Source organism: Plasmodium malariae (genome assembly GCF_900090045.1).
Source record: "Plasmodium malariae genome assembly, contig: PmUG01_00_15, whole genome shotgun sequence".
NCBI lineage: Eukaryota > Apicomplexa > Aconoidasida > Haemosporida > Plasmodiidae > Plasmodium > Plasmodium malariae.
This window is the reverse complement of record NW_021638286.1, coordinates 25,432-41,796: the sequence shown is the minus strand read 5'-3', so window position 1 is coordinate 41,796 and position 16,365 is coordinate 25,432. Positions and strand designations below refer to the sequence as shown.

The following is a 16,365-nucleotide window of genomic DNA, read 5'->3' as shown; positions in this document are numbered from 1 at the left end:
ATTCTTTATATTAAGGGGATAATAACTAATTTTAAGGATACTTCTTTATTAATAATTTTAATTTTTTAAACACAATTAGAAAATATATCTTATTACTGTTAAAAAATATTAAATATAATAGACATAATGAAAAATGAAGAAAATGATATTACATATATCATTTTATGATGTATTAATTATATCACTTTCTTTCCATTAATACCTATAATATATTTAAAATGTAAAATGCATATCATTCTATTAATCTATATAAAAAACATATATCTCCAAAGTAAAAAAATTATAATTTTTTTTTTTTTGTAAAATAATTTTTGAATGTTAATTATCTAAGCTTTATTCTTATTACTTGTACATGAAATGTTTTTAAATAATTTTTCAGTTCTTATTTTATTTTAATTAAAAATATGAATTTAAAGAATACTTAATATAACATAATACAATAAAATAAAAAATAATAAAATATATTATTCTGGTATTAAATTGATTATTATCAGAATATAACTGTTAAAATAATTTGCTTCTGTATCTATCCAATAATGAAAAATCATATCTTTTTTTCTTATTTTACTATATCATAGATATTCTATAAATTTTTATAAAATAAATTGTATTATCAATAAAGAAAGTATAATAATAAAACAATAAGTACATATATTATTTATCTTATTCGTAAATAATTGAAACACTTATTATTATTAAAATCCTATATAATATTCCTTCTATTTTATATATTTAAATAATATATTTTTATTATTTCTTACCAATATAGTGCACCTTAACAAAAAAACTTTTATATACTTATTTATATTATTTTCGCAGAATAATATATTATAATTAAATATTTTAACTTTTGATGTTAAGAATAAAAAAGCTTATACACATATAGTAACGGTTTATGCAATTGCTGCTTTAAAATGTATATTATATCCTATATAGAAGTAATAAATATAATTTAATGCATATACATTATGTATTCATAGTGCTTTATGATAATATTAATTAAATTGTGTTATTTACATATATAAAATATTATCTTTTTAAATATGCTTTTATAGGTATATTGTATTCGCTCTAATTAAAATATGTAACATAGTTCTACATAATATTTATTATATATTGAATACATTTTTTTTAAATAGGAAAATTCTATTTTTTTTTTTTTAATTTTTAGACTCATTAATTTTTTAGCTTATTAAATATACATAATACAATTTATTTTTCATTTCAATTAAAATTTGTTGAAAATATTTAATTTTTTTCAATTTATAGAATTATGTTGCAATAATGAACTATATAATTTCTGTTAACAATATGACTTTATGTCATTTATAAATAACACTATAATTCATATATATATTTTCACATTTCATAGTATAACTGCCACTTAAATTAATTATATATTTTTTAAATTATGAAAAACCATAATATATATTGGAGAAAAAGACATATAATAATATGATATTTGTTTTTTATGAATTATTCCAGGTGTTGTAATTATCTATAAATTATACTATATATATATCTAATTTTATATATTCATTTTCTATATATCAGTTTTATTGGTTTATACTCTTATACTTAAACTAATACAACGTAACTTTTATTTGCCAATAGGAAATAACATTTATTTTTCGTATTATGTGTTCCTTGAAACTTATTGTCTATTTCTATGTATTTTAAGATTTTCAAGTATACTTACCTATTTTTTCGTGCATAATTAATTATATCATTAAATATATTCAAAATATTTAAAATTTTTTGCATGTGTTATTTTTTTATTTTTATTTTTTTTTTTTGTTAATTTTATACTATTTAACAATTTACTAAAATTGTATATTTTAAAAAAGGTAATACTTAATTTTTGGACAGCTTTATTTCTAATTAATAAACACAATTAATTAATATAAGTTATGCTAATATACAATATTCACCGATAATTTGGGACTCAATATTTTTATTATTATAGTAGAATTCAATTAATTATATGGAGTATACATTTTATGTTATTCTAGGAGTTTATACTTTATGCAAAAAACAATGTTATATAAATATCTACTAAATTATTAATAATGAAATTCATAAAATAATTCATTTACTATATATGTATAATCTCTTAATATAGAGATCATAGACAAAAATTTAAACTAATATCTTATATATAATTAATAAAGATATATTAAAACAGATGAACGACAAAATAATTTTTCATTTTATATGTATATATATTTCTTATTTCTTTTTCCTATTATATATATATATACTTCTTAGCAATATTTACACGTAAATCAAAAAAATATATATAAAAACATATTTCATATTGTATATACAAAATAAATTAATATATATTCTATACAATCGTACTAACAAAAATATTATCTCACTTTAAATGTAAATAAAAATATATAGTTATACATATAAAAAATATTAAATAACTCAAGCATGATAATGCTCTTATGTAGCATATATAATTTATAACATGAAAAATTATAATAGTATTTTTGTTAGAATTATATACATGTAACGCTACATTAGAATTATTTATTATCATTTTCTTATATTACTAATGGAAATGTTATTATTTATTATTACTGCTATGATATGCAAAAAAAATATATATGAAATATATAGAAAGACAGAATTGAAAAACATGGTAATATAATGTATTATAATAATTATTATATATAGTAAGAATAAAAGATATGTTATTTATGTGTCTTTACAACATAATATATACTCTATAGATTATATAAATAGATATTGTAATAATATCTGCAAGTATATTATTATTATTCTGGAAATACACAAGATGTTTCATAATTCTTTTTATCTTTTTATATGAAATTATTTTAGAAACTTGATTTAAAATTTTTCTATTTATATTAATTAATATATCCTATGCATATTTATATCGATATTTAATAAAATAATATTAGATATATATAAACCATAATAACAACTGAAGCATCTAAAAAAATAGTATTTCCTATAAATTAAAGTGAATACATAAAGCATAAATACTTTTTATATACCTATTATGCAGTTTAATATAATTAAAAAAGTTATATCTAATAATATTTCTTAAAGGATATATATAATTTATTAAATAAAATATGATATATTATTCATGTATATTTTTGCTAATCTATAATATAAAAGAAAATTTTCTAATAGATTATATACAACATAGCAATAACATTTATATCTTCTGCTTTAAGTGATAAATATTATTTTTGTAATATTTGTATTGCTTAAATATATTCCTACTATGTTATTTTTATTTTTTTGTTTCATAATATATTGTTATTAGATAAAAATTTCACTGCTAATATCGATACGAACATTAATTCCATTTACTTCGTTATATCTAAATCAAGAATTTCATACATAATGGTAATGAATCCTAATTCTTCCGCTTTCGGAATGTGAAGTCCAATTTTAAGAAGTTCTTTCCAATGATTCACGTGATTCTTCTGGAATTATTTTGAGTATTTTTCTCTATTTTTTACAAAGACATTACTTAATCCTCAGTCTAACGGGACTAAACTATTATATAAAATGAAAAATAATGAAATATGATATGCATATCTATAATAATAATATTTTAATGATAATCAAGTTCACATGTTGTTCTAAATTTTCGTAATTTTTAACGATAATTCTAATTATACGTTATACAAAAGAAAAAAAGTAATAAGAAAAGTTCCCAGAAGTGTAAAACCCAAAGTTAAGGCAATCTTAATTTGAGGTAAAGCAGTACAGTTATAGGTACTAGTACTTCTATTACATAAAAATTCTTCAACCGCTTCCTCATTTAATTCATGCCACAACCTCTCAATAAAGTTATCCCATAATACCCTTTTACATTTACATTCATATCTTTTCGATATATAATCTTTGTTTTTTTTGTTCAATCATTCATACAATATATTACATTACTCTGACTCGCTAATACTTTCAGTAGCATTATCACTATTAGAGATTCTAGGTATTAACGTAGATAGAAATTTTTTCTATTTTCTATTATTAATAACCTTTCAACCATTTTAATATAAATTATTATCATCTTCCTTCAAAGATTTTATTAATGCATATGATTTTGGAAAACCTTGAAAATTATAATCATCAATATAGTCAAATTGCACAGAAATTTATTGTTTCTTACTTGTCTCTGCACTCTTACTAGTAAAGTAAAAAAATAAAATGAAATAAAAATTAGAGAATATAAATATATTAAAAATTTTAAGAAATTAATATGAAATAATATATACATTATAATATTCAAAACACTTCATAAATATTATTACGTAAATTACATGTATAATCATATGTTTACAGGTATTACTATAAAATTCTAATAAATGAGAATAAATTAACAATAAGTTATTGTAATAATCTCCTATATAGTTCTTTATGTTTTATGTAAAAAACATATCTATATTTAATTTATTTTTACATTATTATATATACATACAACATTTATTTATGTATTTAGACATTAATATAGAATAAAATATTTGTTAGAACAATAAATTTCAAATGCTTAGATAAAAAAATTGTTTCGGGTTAATAATATAATTTTAGAATGATAATAGGTTTAATATATTAAAAAATAAGAGAATGAATAATATATAACATATTTTATAAAAAACATAAATAAAAATTTTCTACTTATTATTATTTATATTATGAACTCTTATAATAATTCAACAATAAAATCCATTAAAGTGAATGTAATAATATTATGTGCACTTCTGAAAACTTATAAATATTAAAAATATATTTTTTTTACTTATGATTAAAAGATATTAAGAACTTTTTTTAATATAATGATATATTGCTGTAAATAAAAATATACGATAAAGTATAACTATAAAAGATGAATTATTTCCTTTATCTTACATATGAAAAAGTTTTATTACTTCTAAATATCCTGAAGTAATGTATAAAGTGTTTTTCAGTTGTTTTCTTTATGTCTACAATGACTTTTCATTTTACCATATATGTATACAAGGTTTTCATTAAAAATAAAATTCATATATTAAACAATATTTTCACATATAATGTATATTTATATATACTAATATGATATTACTCATATTCTTACTTAAATTCATATGTTTAATGGATATCATAAAATGCTAAATAGAATAAAATTATAGTGAATATCAATATTAGTAATGAATGACTAAGTTCTAAAAAGTAACTTATTCAGATTACGTTTTTAAAGAATATTTTATTAACATTTTTTTGAAGAACTTTTTTTTTCTTTAATTATATAAATATTACAAAGACTAACGTAATGTCACTCAATATAACGCGATGATATTATATATTCAGAAAAAAAACATACTTTATATATAATATGTATCGCATAAAAGCTTAAATTTATTTAAACCAAAAACAATTATTTTCATTTTAATTCTTTATTTACTATACTGAGTATTCTGTATTACATTTAAATTAATTTATTATACCACAATATCTATTACTAAAAGTTAATGTTATACTTTACAATTATTTTTCCTTATGCTTCAAAATTACCATCATGTGAGACATTTGAATACAAATAGAATATTTTTATTTAAAATATAATTTAATAAATATCTTTATTAATTCTATTTAAATTTGTCTTACTATACATATATTTCATACATTAAATAAATACATATATATACTCCTTATCATTAATATTTTTAACATTCAAAATATTTTTTTTTTTGATATTAAAAAAAAAATATTATATATATTTATTTTAACCATTCTTTCTTAAATACTCATAATTATTTTTCATTTACTTTATTAAATCATTTAGAAAATACACTAAATAATGATAACAACTGTTAATTCAACGGTATTTTAATTTTTATTTAAAGATATCATTCCATGACAAATATACCAACACGATATTTACCTATTCTTCAGAACAGTTAAATGTGATAAGTCTTTTTTTTTTTTTTCTCAATAATTTTTTATTAATGTAGTTAATTCATCATCAAAAATAAAACTTATAATTATTGCAATTAAGCTAAAAAGTATTTATATCCTCTAAGAATTTTTACATGTATAGTTCATATTTTTTAAATTGAAATTAAGAATATTTATAAAATATATATATTTATTTTCATTTATATATTATGCTTTTGAAAACCATTTTACTATTAGTTACTTTTTTCGTTATTAATATTATAATGTTCGTTAAATAAAAATAATTAGCATATAAATATAAAAACCATGTATTTATAAATACTAATGTAATTAACAATAGGAATCATAGTGTATTATTAAAATATTTAAATTGAATTATTCTGTTTAATCACTATAAAATGTACTTATATTTTTGTGCTTAAAGAATTCACTTTTCTAAGCATATTTTTCACTATATATAATTTCTTAAAAAAATTAAACGTAATGTACAATTATGTTTATAATAAAAATAATGATATACACCATCTAATAATTTTGCAATAATAATATAATAAAAAATTATTTAACATATAAAATATATTTATTAATATATATATTTTAATTTAATATTTAAGTTTCTGTATATATAAATTAATATCTATTTAAAAATATTCTATATTTAATACATTCTTTTATTAATATATATTTTTTTAAATTATCACATTACAGTTCATATAATCACTATATTCTATATTTATTTACTTTGTACTTATATTATCAATTATTGGAATTTAATTATACTCAAAAGCTGAACTTAATACAATTTAAACGTTCAGGATTATATTATTTGTAATTCCATTTCTATTCTTCATATAATTTTTATATACTTGAAATTCATACAATTATATATCCTTTTTGTGTACTATGTAAGTATTTCCCTCTTAATGCTTATCATTTATTTATTATAATTTTTAACACTGATACTCAAAATGAATTTTAATATATATCTGTTATAATTTATATACATTCGTTAGGTATGTTTGTAGTTTCCTACGCTATTTTGAATGTAAATATAAACCATAATATATTAGAAGTACAAAAAATAATTGAAAAATATTATTTTACGATTTAATATTAAAATTTTAAAGTAACCAAAAATACAGTATAATATAGTGTACTCAAAATATTTTATATAATATGAAGTTATTTCCTTATATCTAATATAATTATTAGTGAAATACGAAAATAATTACACAGGTAATATTTAGAAATGATATATAAACATTCCCCTATTTAACATTAAATAAATGTTATTTAGAAATAAATCCAACAAATTATCTATTAACATTTTCTTCATTATTTTCCAATAATTTAATCTTTCAATGATATCTAATATAAATAAAATATGTATATTATTTAAATATGTACTTTGAATAAAATACATATTCAAGTAATTTGTGAAACGTTGAGTTAACACTACAATTAGAAGCACAAACAACTGTGCTTTAAATATTTCAATTAATTGAAATGATTCACAATATCTGAGTCCGCAGGAAATTGTTATTAATCCATAATTAAAAAATACATTATTATATTATATATTTATAATTTGCATTTAGTCAATATAATAAATCAAATCTTTTAAAAATGTTTTTACATATAGTACCTCTTGTAAAATATTTAATATAAAACACATATTATAGAATATATATGAAGATTTGCTTTTGGTGAAAAAAAAAAAAACATATATATGTGCTACTGTAATAGAAATTACATATGAATATTCAATTAATACATAATTAAACATATTTATTGTTAATTTAAAAATAATAATATATATTCATAGTTACCTAAACAAGCAATCATTTTAGACTAAAAACAGATAAAAATCAGAAAAGATAAAATTACATTCAAATAGAAACTAGCACACTCAAATAAATATATATGAATTATTCAATTATATATTACTTTTATCTCATATATATATATTATTCATGAAACCTATTATAACACGAATATGTATATAAGTAGATTAAATAATTAGTTAAGATAAAGTCATTACTTAATATACAAATATAAAATTTTCCATACAGTCAAAAATTCAAAATAACAAAAAAATTAAGTTCATATGTTTTTACTGTTTCCCAATAAAAAGTCTGGTATATTTAAGTGTATTTATATTATATAAATAGTTATTGTTATACTTGTTATGTATATAACCAAAGATATGACTATACAGGTAAATTCATCTTTACAGAAAAACACATGTTACTTCTTATTTAATCTTTTTTTGAACTTCATATTTTCATATTTTATAACTTTTTTATAGTAATAAACCATCCCTAATATAAATATAACAACAAATATAAGGATAGGTACGCAATAAATGAAAGTAGTTGATGCACATATTTTTACTAAATTACCCCATCCATCTTTGCTTAACAATGTAACCAAAGACCCATCTACTCCAGGTGCTTCTCCAGATGTTGGATATAACAAGTATAATAAACCCAACAAACCACCCTCAGTAATTTTTTCTAATGAAAGATCTAATATGGGTAGTATCAATATCAAGATAAATAACAAAAGTAAAGCAATTCGTATTCTTCGTTTTTTACGTGCTAACTTTTTATGTACCTTATAATCAATATTCTTGATATTTTTAACATAATCTTCATAATCAAGTTCTTTAAATATTTTTTTCTCAAAATCGAAATACTTTTTTGTTTTAGTTAAACCACATTTATTTTTTTCAATATTTTTTCCATATTCCTCAATATACAATGAACTTCTACAAGATTGTTTGTGTTTTCCTTCTGTTTCTTTTTTATTATTAGATATATTTTTTTTTTCTTTCACTTCTTTATGTGGCATTTCTTCTTTAAAATTTGCAATACTTGAATCCTTTTCCTGCTTATATTTTGCTAATAATCGATAATTACTAGTATTTAAATGTCTGCTAATATTGTATTTTTCATCCAAATTCTCCTTTAATGTGTTCTAAAAGAAAAAAAACGTAAATATTTCTTATTTAAATAAAAAAATATTCTCATCCTAAAAAAAATCAAAAATAAAAAAAATTAATTACAATATAAATAATAGAGATTTCTTTGAATAATACTACCATACCATTCCACTGCAAAAGTGACATATCCAAGTTAAAAGTATAAACGTTGAAATATTAATAAATAACAACACAATTTTTTGTTCCATCATAAAGTTTTCCAAAGTTGTAATATATTTAAAAAGAATTATATTTATAATAAGTGTTATATATTCAATGACATATAGTACTTTATATATTTTTTCAATTTTTGTTTATTATTACTTCAAAGAAAGAAAAAAATGTTATATAACTAAAATGCATATTACAATATATCCAAGTAAAATACTTTTAAAAATATATTATAAAATATTAATATTTTGGTTATAAATGAAAAAAATAACTTTAAAAATAAATACTGTAATTTTAATTCATTAATAAATATTCAAAATATATAAGTTAATTATTCCATATGCTCGACTAATTGTAAGTTTTATTTATAGAAATTTTTCACTGTAAAAAAAATATGTGATATATTAGAATTTCTAAATAATCATTTAGTTTACATCATAATACGTATAGGATATAAATCTATTGCAATATTTTATATATTAGGATAGTGTTTTCTAATTTTAATGACATTTTCCTATTGTTAATTATAATTCCTAGGATATTACACTTTGAAAAAGCGTGTTATTTATTTTATAAAATATTAATTATTATAACTCTAATATAAGTTAAATAATTAATAAAGTAGTCAATAGCATATACAACGTTCTTTGTAGTGTAAAATAAAATATATTTTTTAGTTTTCACATAAAAGTTACATTAGATAATGGCTTGTTCTATATTTTGAAAATTCAGTTTAAAATATATTGTTCAATCTATTACAAATTACATATATTTAAAAATTAAATAAAAAATAAGTTTTTATCTTTGTGTCATATTTTTAAAATATTTAATACTTAATTGAATCTAATTTGTTTTATTATTTCTAAATAGTAAATATTAGAATTAATCCACTAAATGTTTTTATTTTTTACCTATACATATATGCATGAGGCAATATAAATATATGAGAAAAATAAAAAGGAAACCTTTAGTAAAATAAGTACATAAATCTTTGAAGGTATTATCATAATTTTGAAAATTCCAAATCGTATAAATTTTCTTATGATATTAATATATAGTTTATTATATGCAAATTAGAAATAGAGATGTTTAATAATATCATTTACCAAAATTTATTATTAGGTAACTTTTGTACGGACAATTTTATAGCTAATATATTAGTTTATGTATGGTATATTTGTAAATATATTTTGCCAGATAAATCATCTTACAGATTCTTTTTAAGCAATGAATACAGATAAATAAAAATTATTCTTTATAATAGTACTTAAAAAAAAACATTATCTCCTCATTTATTTGTTCTACGTATGTGATGTAGACCATATAACAATTATAAAATTAATTTATTCACAAAATATTACCGTAAAAAAGCTAAATTTATTTTTTTATTTTTCTCTTAAGAAACGATTATTTTTCCAACGATTGAATTAAGAAATTAACAGAAAATAAAAAAAAATTATACTTAAAATACCATATTACACATGAAAAAACAAAAAAAAACATATAAATACAATAAATATAACCACTTCTTCTCATGTAAAAAAAAAGGAATATTAATTCTTAATGTAAATATAATAATTTGTTTTCTTAATAACCTTACAAAATAATAATTTTATATCAGAAAATTATAAACAATATAAAGCACCAATATTTTTAATTAAAATGTAAATTAATGAGTAAATTCAATAAAATTATATTGAGTTCTTGTATATAAATTCTAACTTACAAATATATATATTTCACTAAAAATTTCATATACTCAGAAATATATATATTAAGCAATAATAATTAATTCAGATGAATGAACACATTATATTACAAATTAAAAAAATTTCAAACATTGAAATGTACAAAAAATATAAAAATACATTTTTTTTATATTTACAAATAAAAATAAATTCGTATATATATATATATGTATATGTATTCATGTATAATATTTTGGAAATTATTATTATATTTAATATCTCATTAAAGGCTTCCTTACAGAAATAAATATATTCCTTACCATTCGTTGAACGCTTCCAAAAACCTAATTTTTTTATATTTTATAGAATTTTTATAATAAGAAGAAATTCCTAGTATAAGTATAATTCCCAATATTATGATAGGTAAACAATATACTAGAACACCAAATACTTTAATTCCTGTCAGATTACTCAATTGACATGTAGAGGACCAAAAAGTTCCCGAATTACCTTCAATTTGTTGCCCCGAAGTAGATGCTGTTCCATATACTAAAGTACATAATGTATTTAATAATTTACCTACAGAACTAAAATTACTTAATGATAAATCTACTATAGGTACAATTAATACCAATACGAACAATAATATAAGTGAGCAAATTCTTAATCCATATTTTTTACGCTTTAATTTGTTGTAATCCTTATCATTAATTAACATCATTTTTTCAAAAAAAGCATTATCATTTAGTCCATTCATTACTTTTTTTTCATAATGAGAATATGATCCATGAAGCATGGTACATTTATTTTTCATAAGTTTCTTAATCAATTTTTCCTTATATAATGCATTTCTATATAATTTTTCTTTTTTTTTTTCGTCCCATTTTTCATTATCAAAAATAAATAATTGTTTGTTCTTTTTTTTTTTTTTATATGGTATCTTTAATTCTAAATCTGCAACATATGGATAAATATCGCCTATACAAATTCCTAATAATCGATAAATTCGTATACCTAACTTTCTACCAAAACCATAATTTTCATCCAAAATTTTGTTAAACCTACTCTAAAAAAAAAAAAAATGTAAAAATTTCCTATATAAACTGATAAATATTCCCAATATAAAAAACAAATTAATGAAATTAAACAATAAAATTAGTATTCGTACAAGTGTCATCAATGTATTTTATCATACCATGTCACTGTAAAAATGACACATCCGAATTATAAGGATAAACATTAAAATTTTGATTAGAAATATAATACTAATATTTTGTTCCATATTATAATCTGTAATATTGTAATATATAAAATAAAAAAAAAATTAACGTCACGTTATACACTTCAAGCAATAGGAAATATCTCTTTTATTTTTTCTCTAATATTTTTTCTTAAACAACTGACATATATATAGTATTTTACTGCATAGTCCAAAAAAATAAAAAAAACCTAATAAAGAACGCTATAATTTATTTAATTGATATTATTTATAAAAAGTTAACTTCAATAAAAATTACCGAATTTCAATATATTTATATGTATTGCCAACACTAATTTAATTACTTATTGGTGTAATTAAACAAATTTCTTCTTTATGTTTTTTTATCACTTGGAAATTTTGAATTCATTTACAATATAGAATGTATAAAATATAGATAAATGCTAATGATATAGGTATTTCTAGAATAATTACTATTGTGAAGTTTTATTACTATTGATTCCTATTTTATAAATACCCTATTTCGAAAAATGTTGTTATTAATTATAAAAAAAAGATTAACTTTTACAACAATAATATAATGGTATTAACAAATTCAAAATATATATATTTTGTAAAAATTTCATTGTTTCACTAATTATAATACATGCTTTTCTTCATGCTGTATAGTATATTTAAAAAATTGAATTACTCACTCAATGATTTCTATATAAATAAAATATATACATTAAATGTAAATAAATAACGATATTTTAATTTTTTATTATAGAATTAGAAAATCATATTTTTTAATTAAGTATAATTTTCACTTTTATTATTAAATGAAAAATATATATATTAATACTCTATATTTAAGAAATTTTTTTTTTTTAATTATATATATTTAGAAAAAAATATTAACACAGTGAAAAACAAAAAACTTCTTAAAGGTAAAGTTTGTACAGAAATATTGTTGAAACTTTTAAAAATTTAAAAGTATATCAGAAGAAATATATATACAAATTATATACAGCATATATAATATACACAACAAATTAGAAAGCATAACAATACATATTACTATTACACATGCTTTAGTAATTTTTATATTAATAACGTTAGAAGGAATCTATTATTTTTTATATATTCTTTTAGAATTATACTATGCCTGTAATATATTTTACAGGTACATCAATATAAATTAACATATATATATAAATAAATAATATTTTATTAAAATTAATATTTTGATACTTTATTGTCCTAAATTATATGGTAATTTCGGTATAACCTTTATAAATGCCCTTATTTTGTTCTAAGTTTTCGCACAATATTAATAACTCACATTTTTTTCATTAGTTAACATTTCACCAAATAATACTCTTTATCCTCTCTAAATAATTATATTATCATATGTGTATAAATTGTGGAATACAATATAAAAAATAAGTGCACTATATAATAAAGTCCTTCCAAACATTTAATTATAAATAAACCTTTTCAGTTTTAGCAGTATCCATTATTCCTTAACTTCTTATGATCTATTTTATTAAAAAATATATTTGTATTTGTCTAAAATTTTTATATTCTCTAAATTAATAAATCATGAATAAATACTTTAATATACAGAAAAATATATAATATGATTTTTATTAAGTATATATATCATATGTCAATTATATATATATATATGTTTCTTACATTATTTTATTTTTACGTCTTTTTTATATTTTCTATATCATATTATTAACAATTAATACATATAAATAAAACTAGATTAATATAAAATAATATTAATTTTCAATTTACAAAATATAATTTAATATTTACAAAAATTATATATCTCAAAATCTACAAAAAATGTTATAATCAACTAAATGTTCAATATTTAATGGATTTATTTTATTATTTATATTATTTTTAGTATTGTTAACTTAAAGAAATGTATTCTGTTGTTCTTCTACAAAGATATTGTGTTCAAAACCTTTCTTTTTATTTATATATTTAATGGAAATTATTTGTTCTCTAATTCTATGAATTACTTATACTTCATTTAATATATATAGTACTCGTATCCTTGCATAAAAATATGATTTACTATATAATAGCCATATAAAAAGATGTGTTATACGAAATTTCAAAAATTTTGTACAATTGGGTAAATCTTTAAAAAATGAATACCGTATTAGTAAAAATCATATAACTAATTTTAAATGTATAGATATATTAAAACATGTTAATTAATGTAATGAACATACTGAATCCCAAATATATTCAGTTTCAGTTAAATTCTCATTGGAGCGTCTGGTGTCGTCAATACAAAAACCTTCTAATTATACTGTATATAAAGGTATTTCATTATCTCCAATGATTGTATTAACATTTACAGTAGTATCATCTATATATTTTTTGTCTAAAATTATGAATTATTCTACTTAAAAATTTGAATTCTTTAACACAAATCCTCTAGTATATTAAGACAATACATTACTCCCGTAGTAGTATTGTATTTACAAATATGTAATATATTTAATACTAGTTTATACTATTTATATTTTGATGTAGTCTAAAAAAGAAGAATTATAAAGACCTTGAAAAATACGTATTAGCTAAATGATCAGTTAATTTATTATGGTTCTAAAAGTGACAAAATAAATTTGGGTAATAACAGGTGTTATATGACTTATCCTAAAGAAATATATACTAATTTATATTATTCAACAATATAAATCTATGTACATATAAAATAAATTACCGAATAAGTATATGGAGTAGTATTTTAAAAAAATAAAATGGGAAAAAGTTTGTAATAATTTTTTTAATATTAATATTAAAAATGTAATAATGTGTCCATGATGATAATTTTAATACAATTATATAATATTCTTATATAAAACTCTTTTAAATATTTTAAGAAGAAAAAAAAAATATATGAAACGAAAAGACGAATGCTTTATATATTATTATATGTTATTAATTATTGAAAGAGAAAATAAAAACATCATTAATTTTAATTTTTTATCCATTATATATACTATTTATCAAAATTAACATGGTTAAAATACATAATATTTCTTATAATAAACCTATGTAAATGATATATATAAATGTTAAAATACAAGAAAAAATGACTCGATAATTGAATAATCGTAATGTTAACAATAGTTGTAACGTAAAAATAGAACTACCATTAAATTAAAAACATTTTCGTAATAAGTAGAACATCTTGTCATTTAATATATAGCTAAACATATGTAATAACATATGTTCTTATAATCAAGTAATGAGAAATTTAAGAAATTATGAAACTATTTTTCTGAAATATCAGAGATTTAGATGTACATTTCGATATTAATTAAATTATATAGAGAATTATAATACATAATTCAAGAGAGCTAAATGATATAGATTGTAACTTTATAAAAATATCACACATTTTACATTAAAATAAAATTTATCAATATAAATTATGGCATTATTACTCAAAACACATATTAAGTAAAGTACTCCATATTTGATTGTATGGTTATATATTTATGAGTATTACCGAAAGATTATACTTAATATTAAAAAATGATTACCAGAAAATTATTTTATTTATTATATTTTTACAATATATATTTCCTTAAATCTTTTATTACTATTATAATATAAATATTATTATAAACTGTCGCGTAAAATTATGTAAGCAAAAATTTTACGTACATAAGTACTTTCTTGTAATGATATATAACAAAGATTCTATATTGTTCTTTACACGTATTAAATAAGGAAAATGTATAATATGTTATTTATGATCACTAAAATGTGGTAAATATGTTTAAACTTATACATATTTTCGACTTACTCCTGTACCATTACGTATATATATATATATATATGGATATACATACTTAAATTTCGTTAGTGTTTTTGATGCGAAAAATTTACATATTAAAAATAATAATTTTTATATATAATATTATTTTTTATATAAATAATATAATCATAGTAGTATAAAAAAATATTAAATAATTCTTTTATATATTTTTTAATTTTTCATTAATTTAAATTAAATGTAATAAGTACATTTCAGTATTATACAGTAAATTTAATTATATATTAAAACAGAATAATTAAAAATATATCAACAAAATAATTTTTTTTCATATATCTATAAATTCTTACAAAAAAAAAAAAAAAAGAATATAAAATAAATAAATGCTGATATATATAAATGAAATCAATTATTATTCAGTTCTTTCAGTATGTTTTCATATTTTAGAAAAAGTATTATTTTGTTTTATATTAACATATATTCAACCAATATTTTATGTTCTTCATTTACATGAAATTTGCTAAACTTTTAAATAATAAATTCAAATAAAATATATAAATACATAAAATCTTAAAACATGATA

At 18.0% G+C, this 16,365-nt stretch overlaps 2 protein-coding genes and 1 pseudogene across 3 annotated transcripts; all 3 read right to left on the bottom strand.

The window, feature by feature from the left end:
• Positions 1 to 3,378: 3,378 nt before the first annotated feature.
• PmUG01_00033850 lies at positions 3,379 to 4,175 on the bottom strand (annotated as a pseudogene). The gene is made up of 2 exons: positions 3,669 to 4,175; positions 3,379 to 3,543 (listed from the first exon to the last, which is right to left on the bottom strand). Coding segments are annotated over exons 1-2 (672 nt in total).
• Positions 4,176 to 8,172: 3,997 nt separating this feature from the next.
• On the bottom strand, positions 8,173 to 9,117 carry PmUG01_00033800 (fam-l protein; the record flags this gene model as incomplete). The annotated part of the gene is made up of 2 exons (XM_029008243.1): positions 8,173 to 8,904; positions 9,034 to 9,117. 2 exons carry the CDS (start codon positions 9,115 to 9,117, stop codon positions 8,173 to 8,175), a joined length of 816 nt encoding a protein of 271 aa, XP_028858910.1.
• Positions 9,118 to 11,083: 1,966 nt separating this feature from the next.
• On the bottom strand, positions 11,084 to 12,049 carry PmUG01_00033700 (Plasmodium exported protein, unknown function; the record flags this gene model as incomplete). Its single annotated transcript, XM_029008132.1, has 2 exons — positions 11,084 to 11,833; positions 11,963 to 12,049. The coding sequence occupies 2 exons, from the start codon at positions 12,047 to 12,049 to the stop codon at positions 11,084 to 11,086; spliced, it is 837 nt and encodes a 278-aa protein (XP_028858909.1).
• Between the last annotated feature and the right edge of the window lie 4,316 nt (positions 12,050 to 16,365).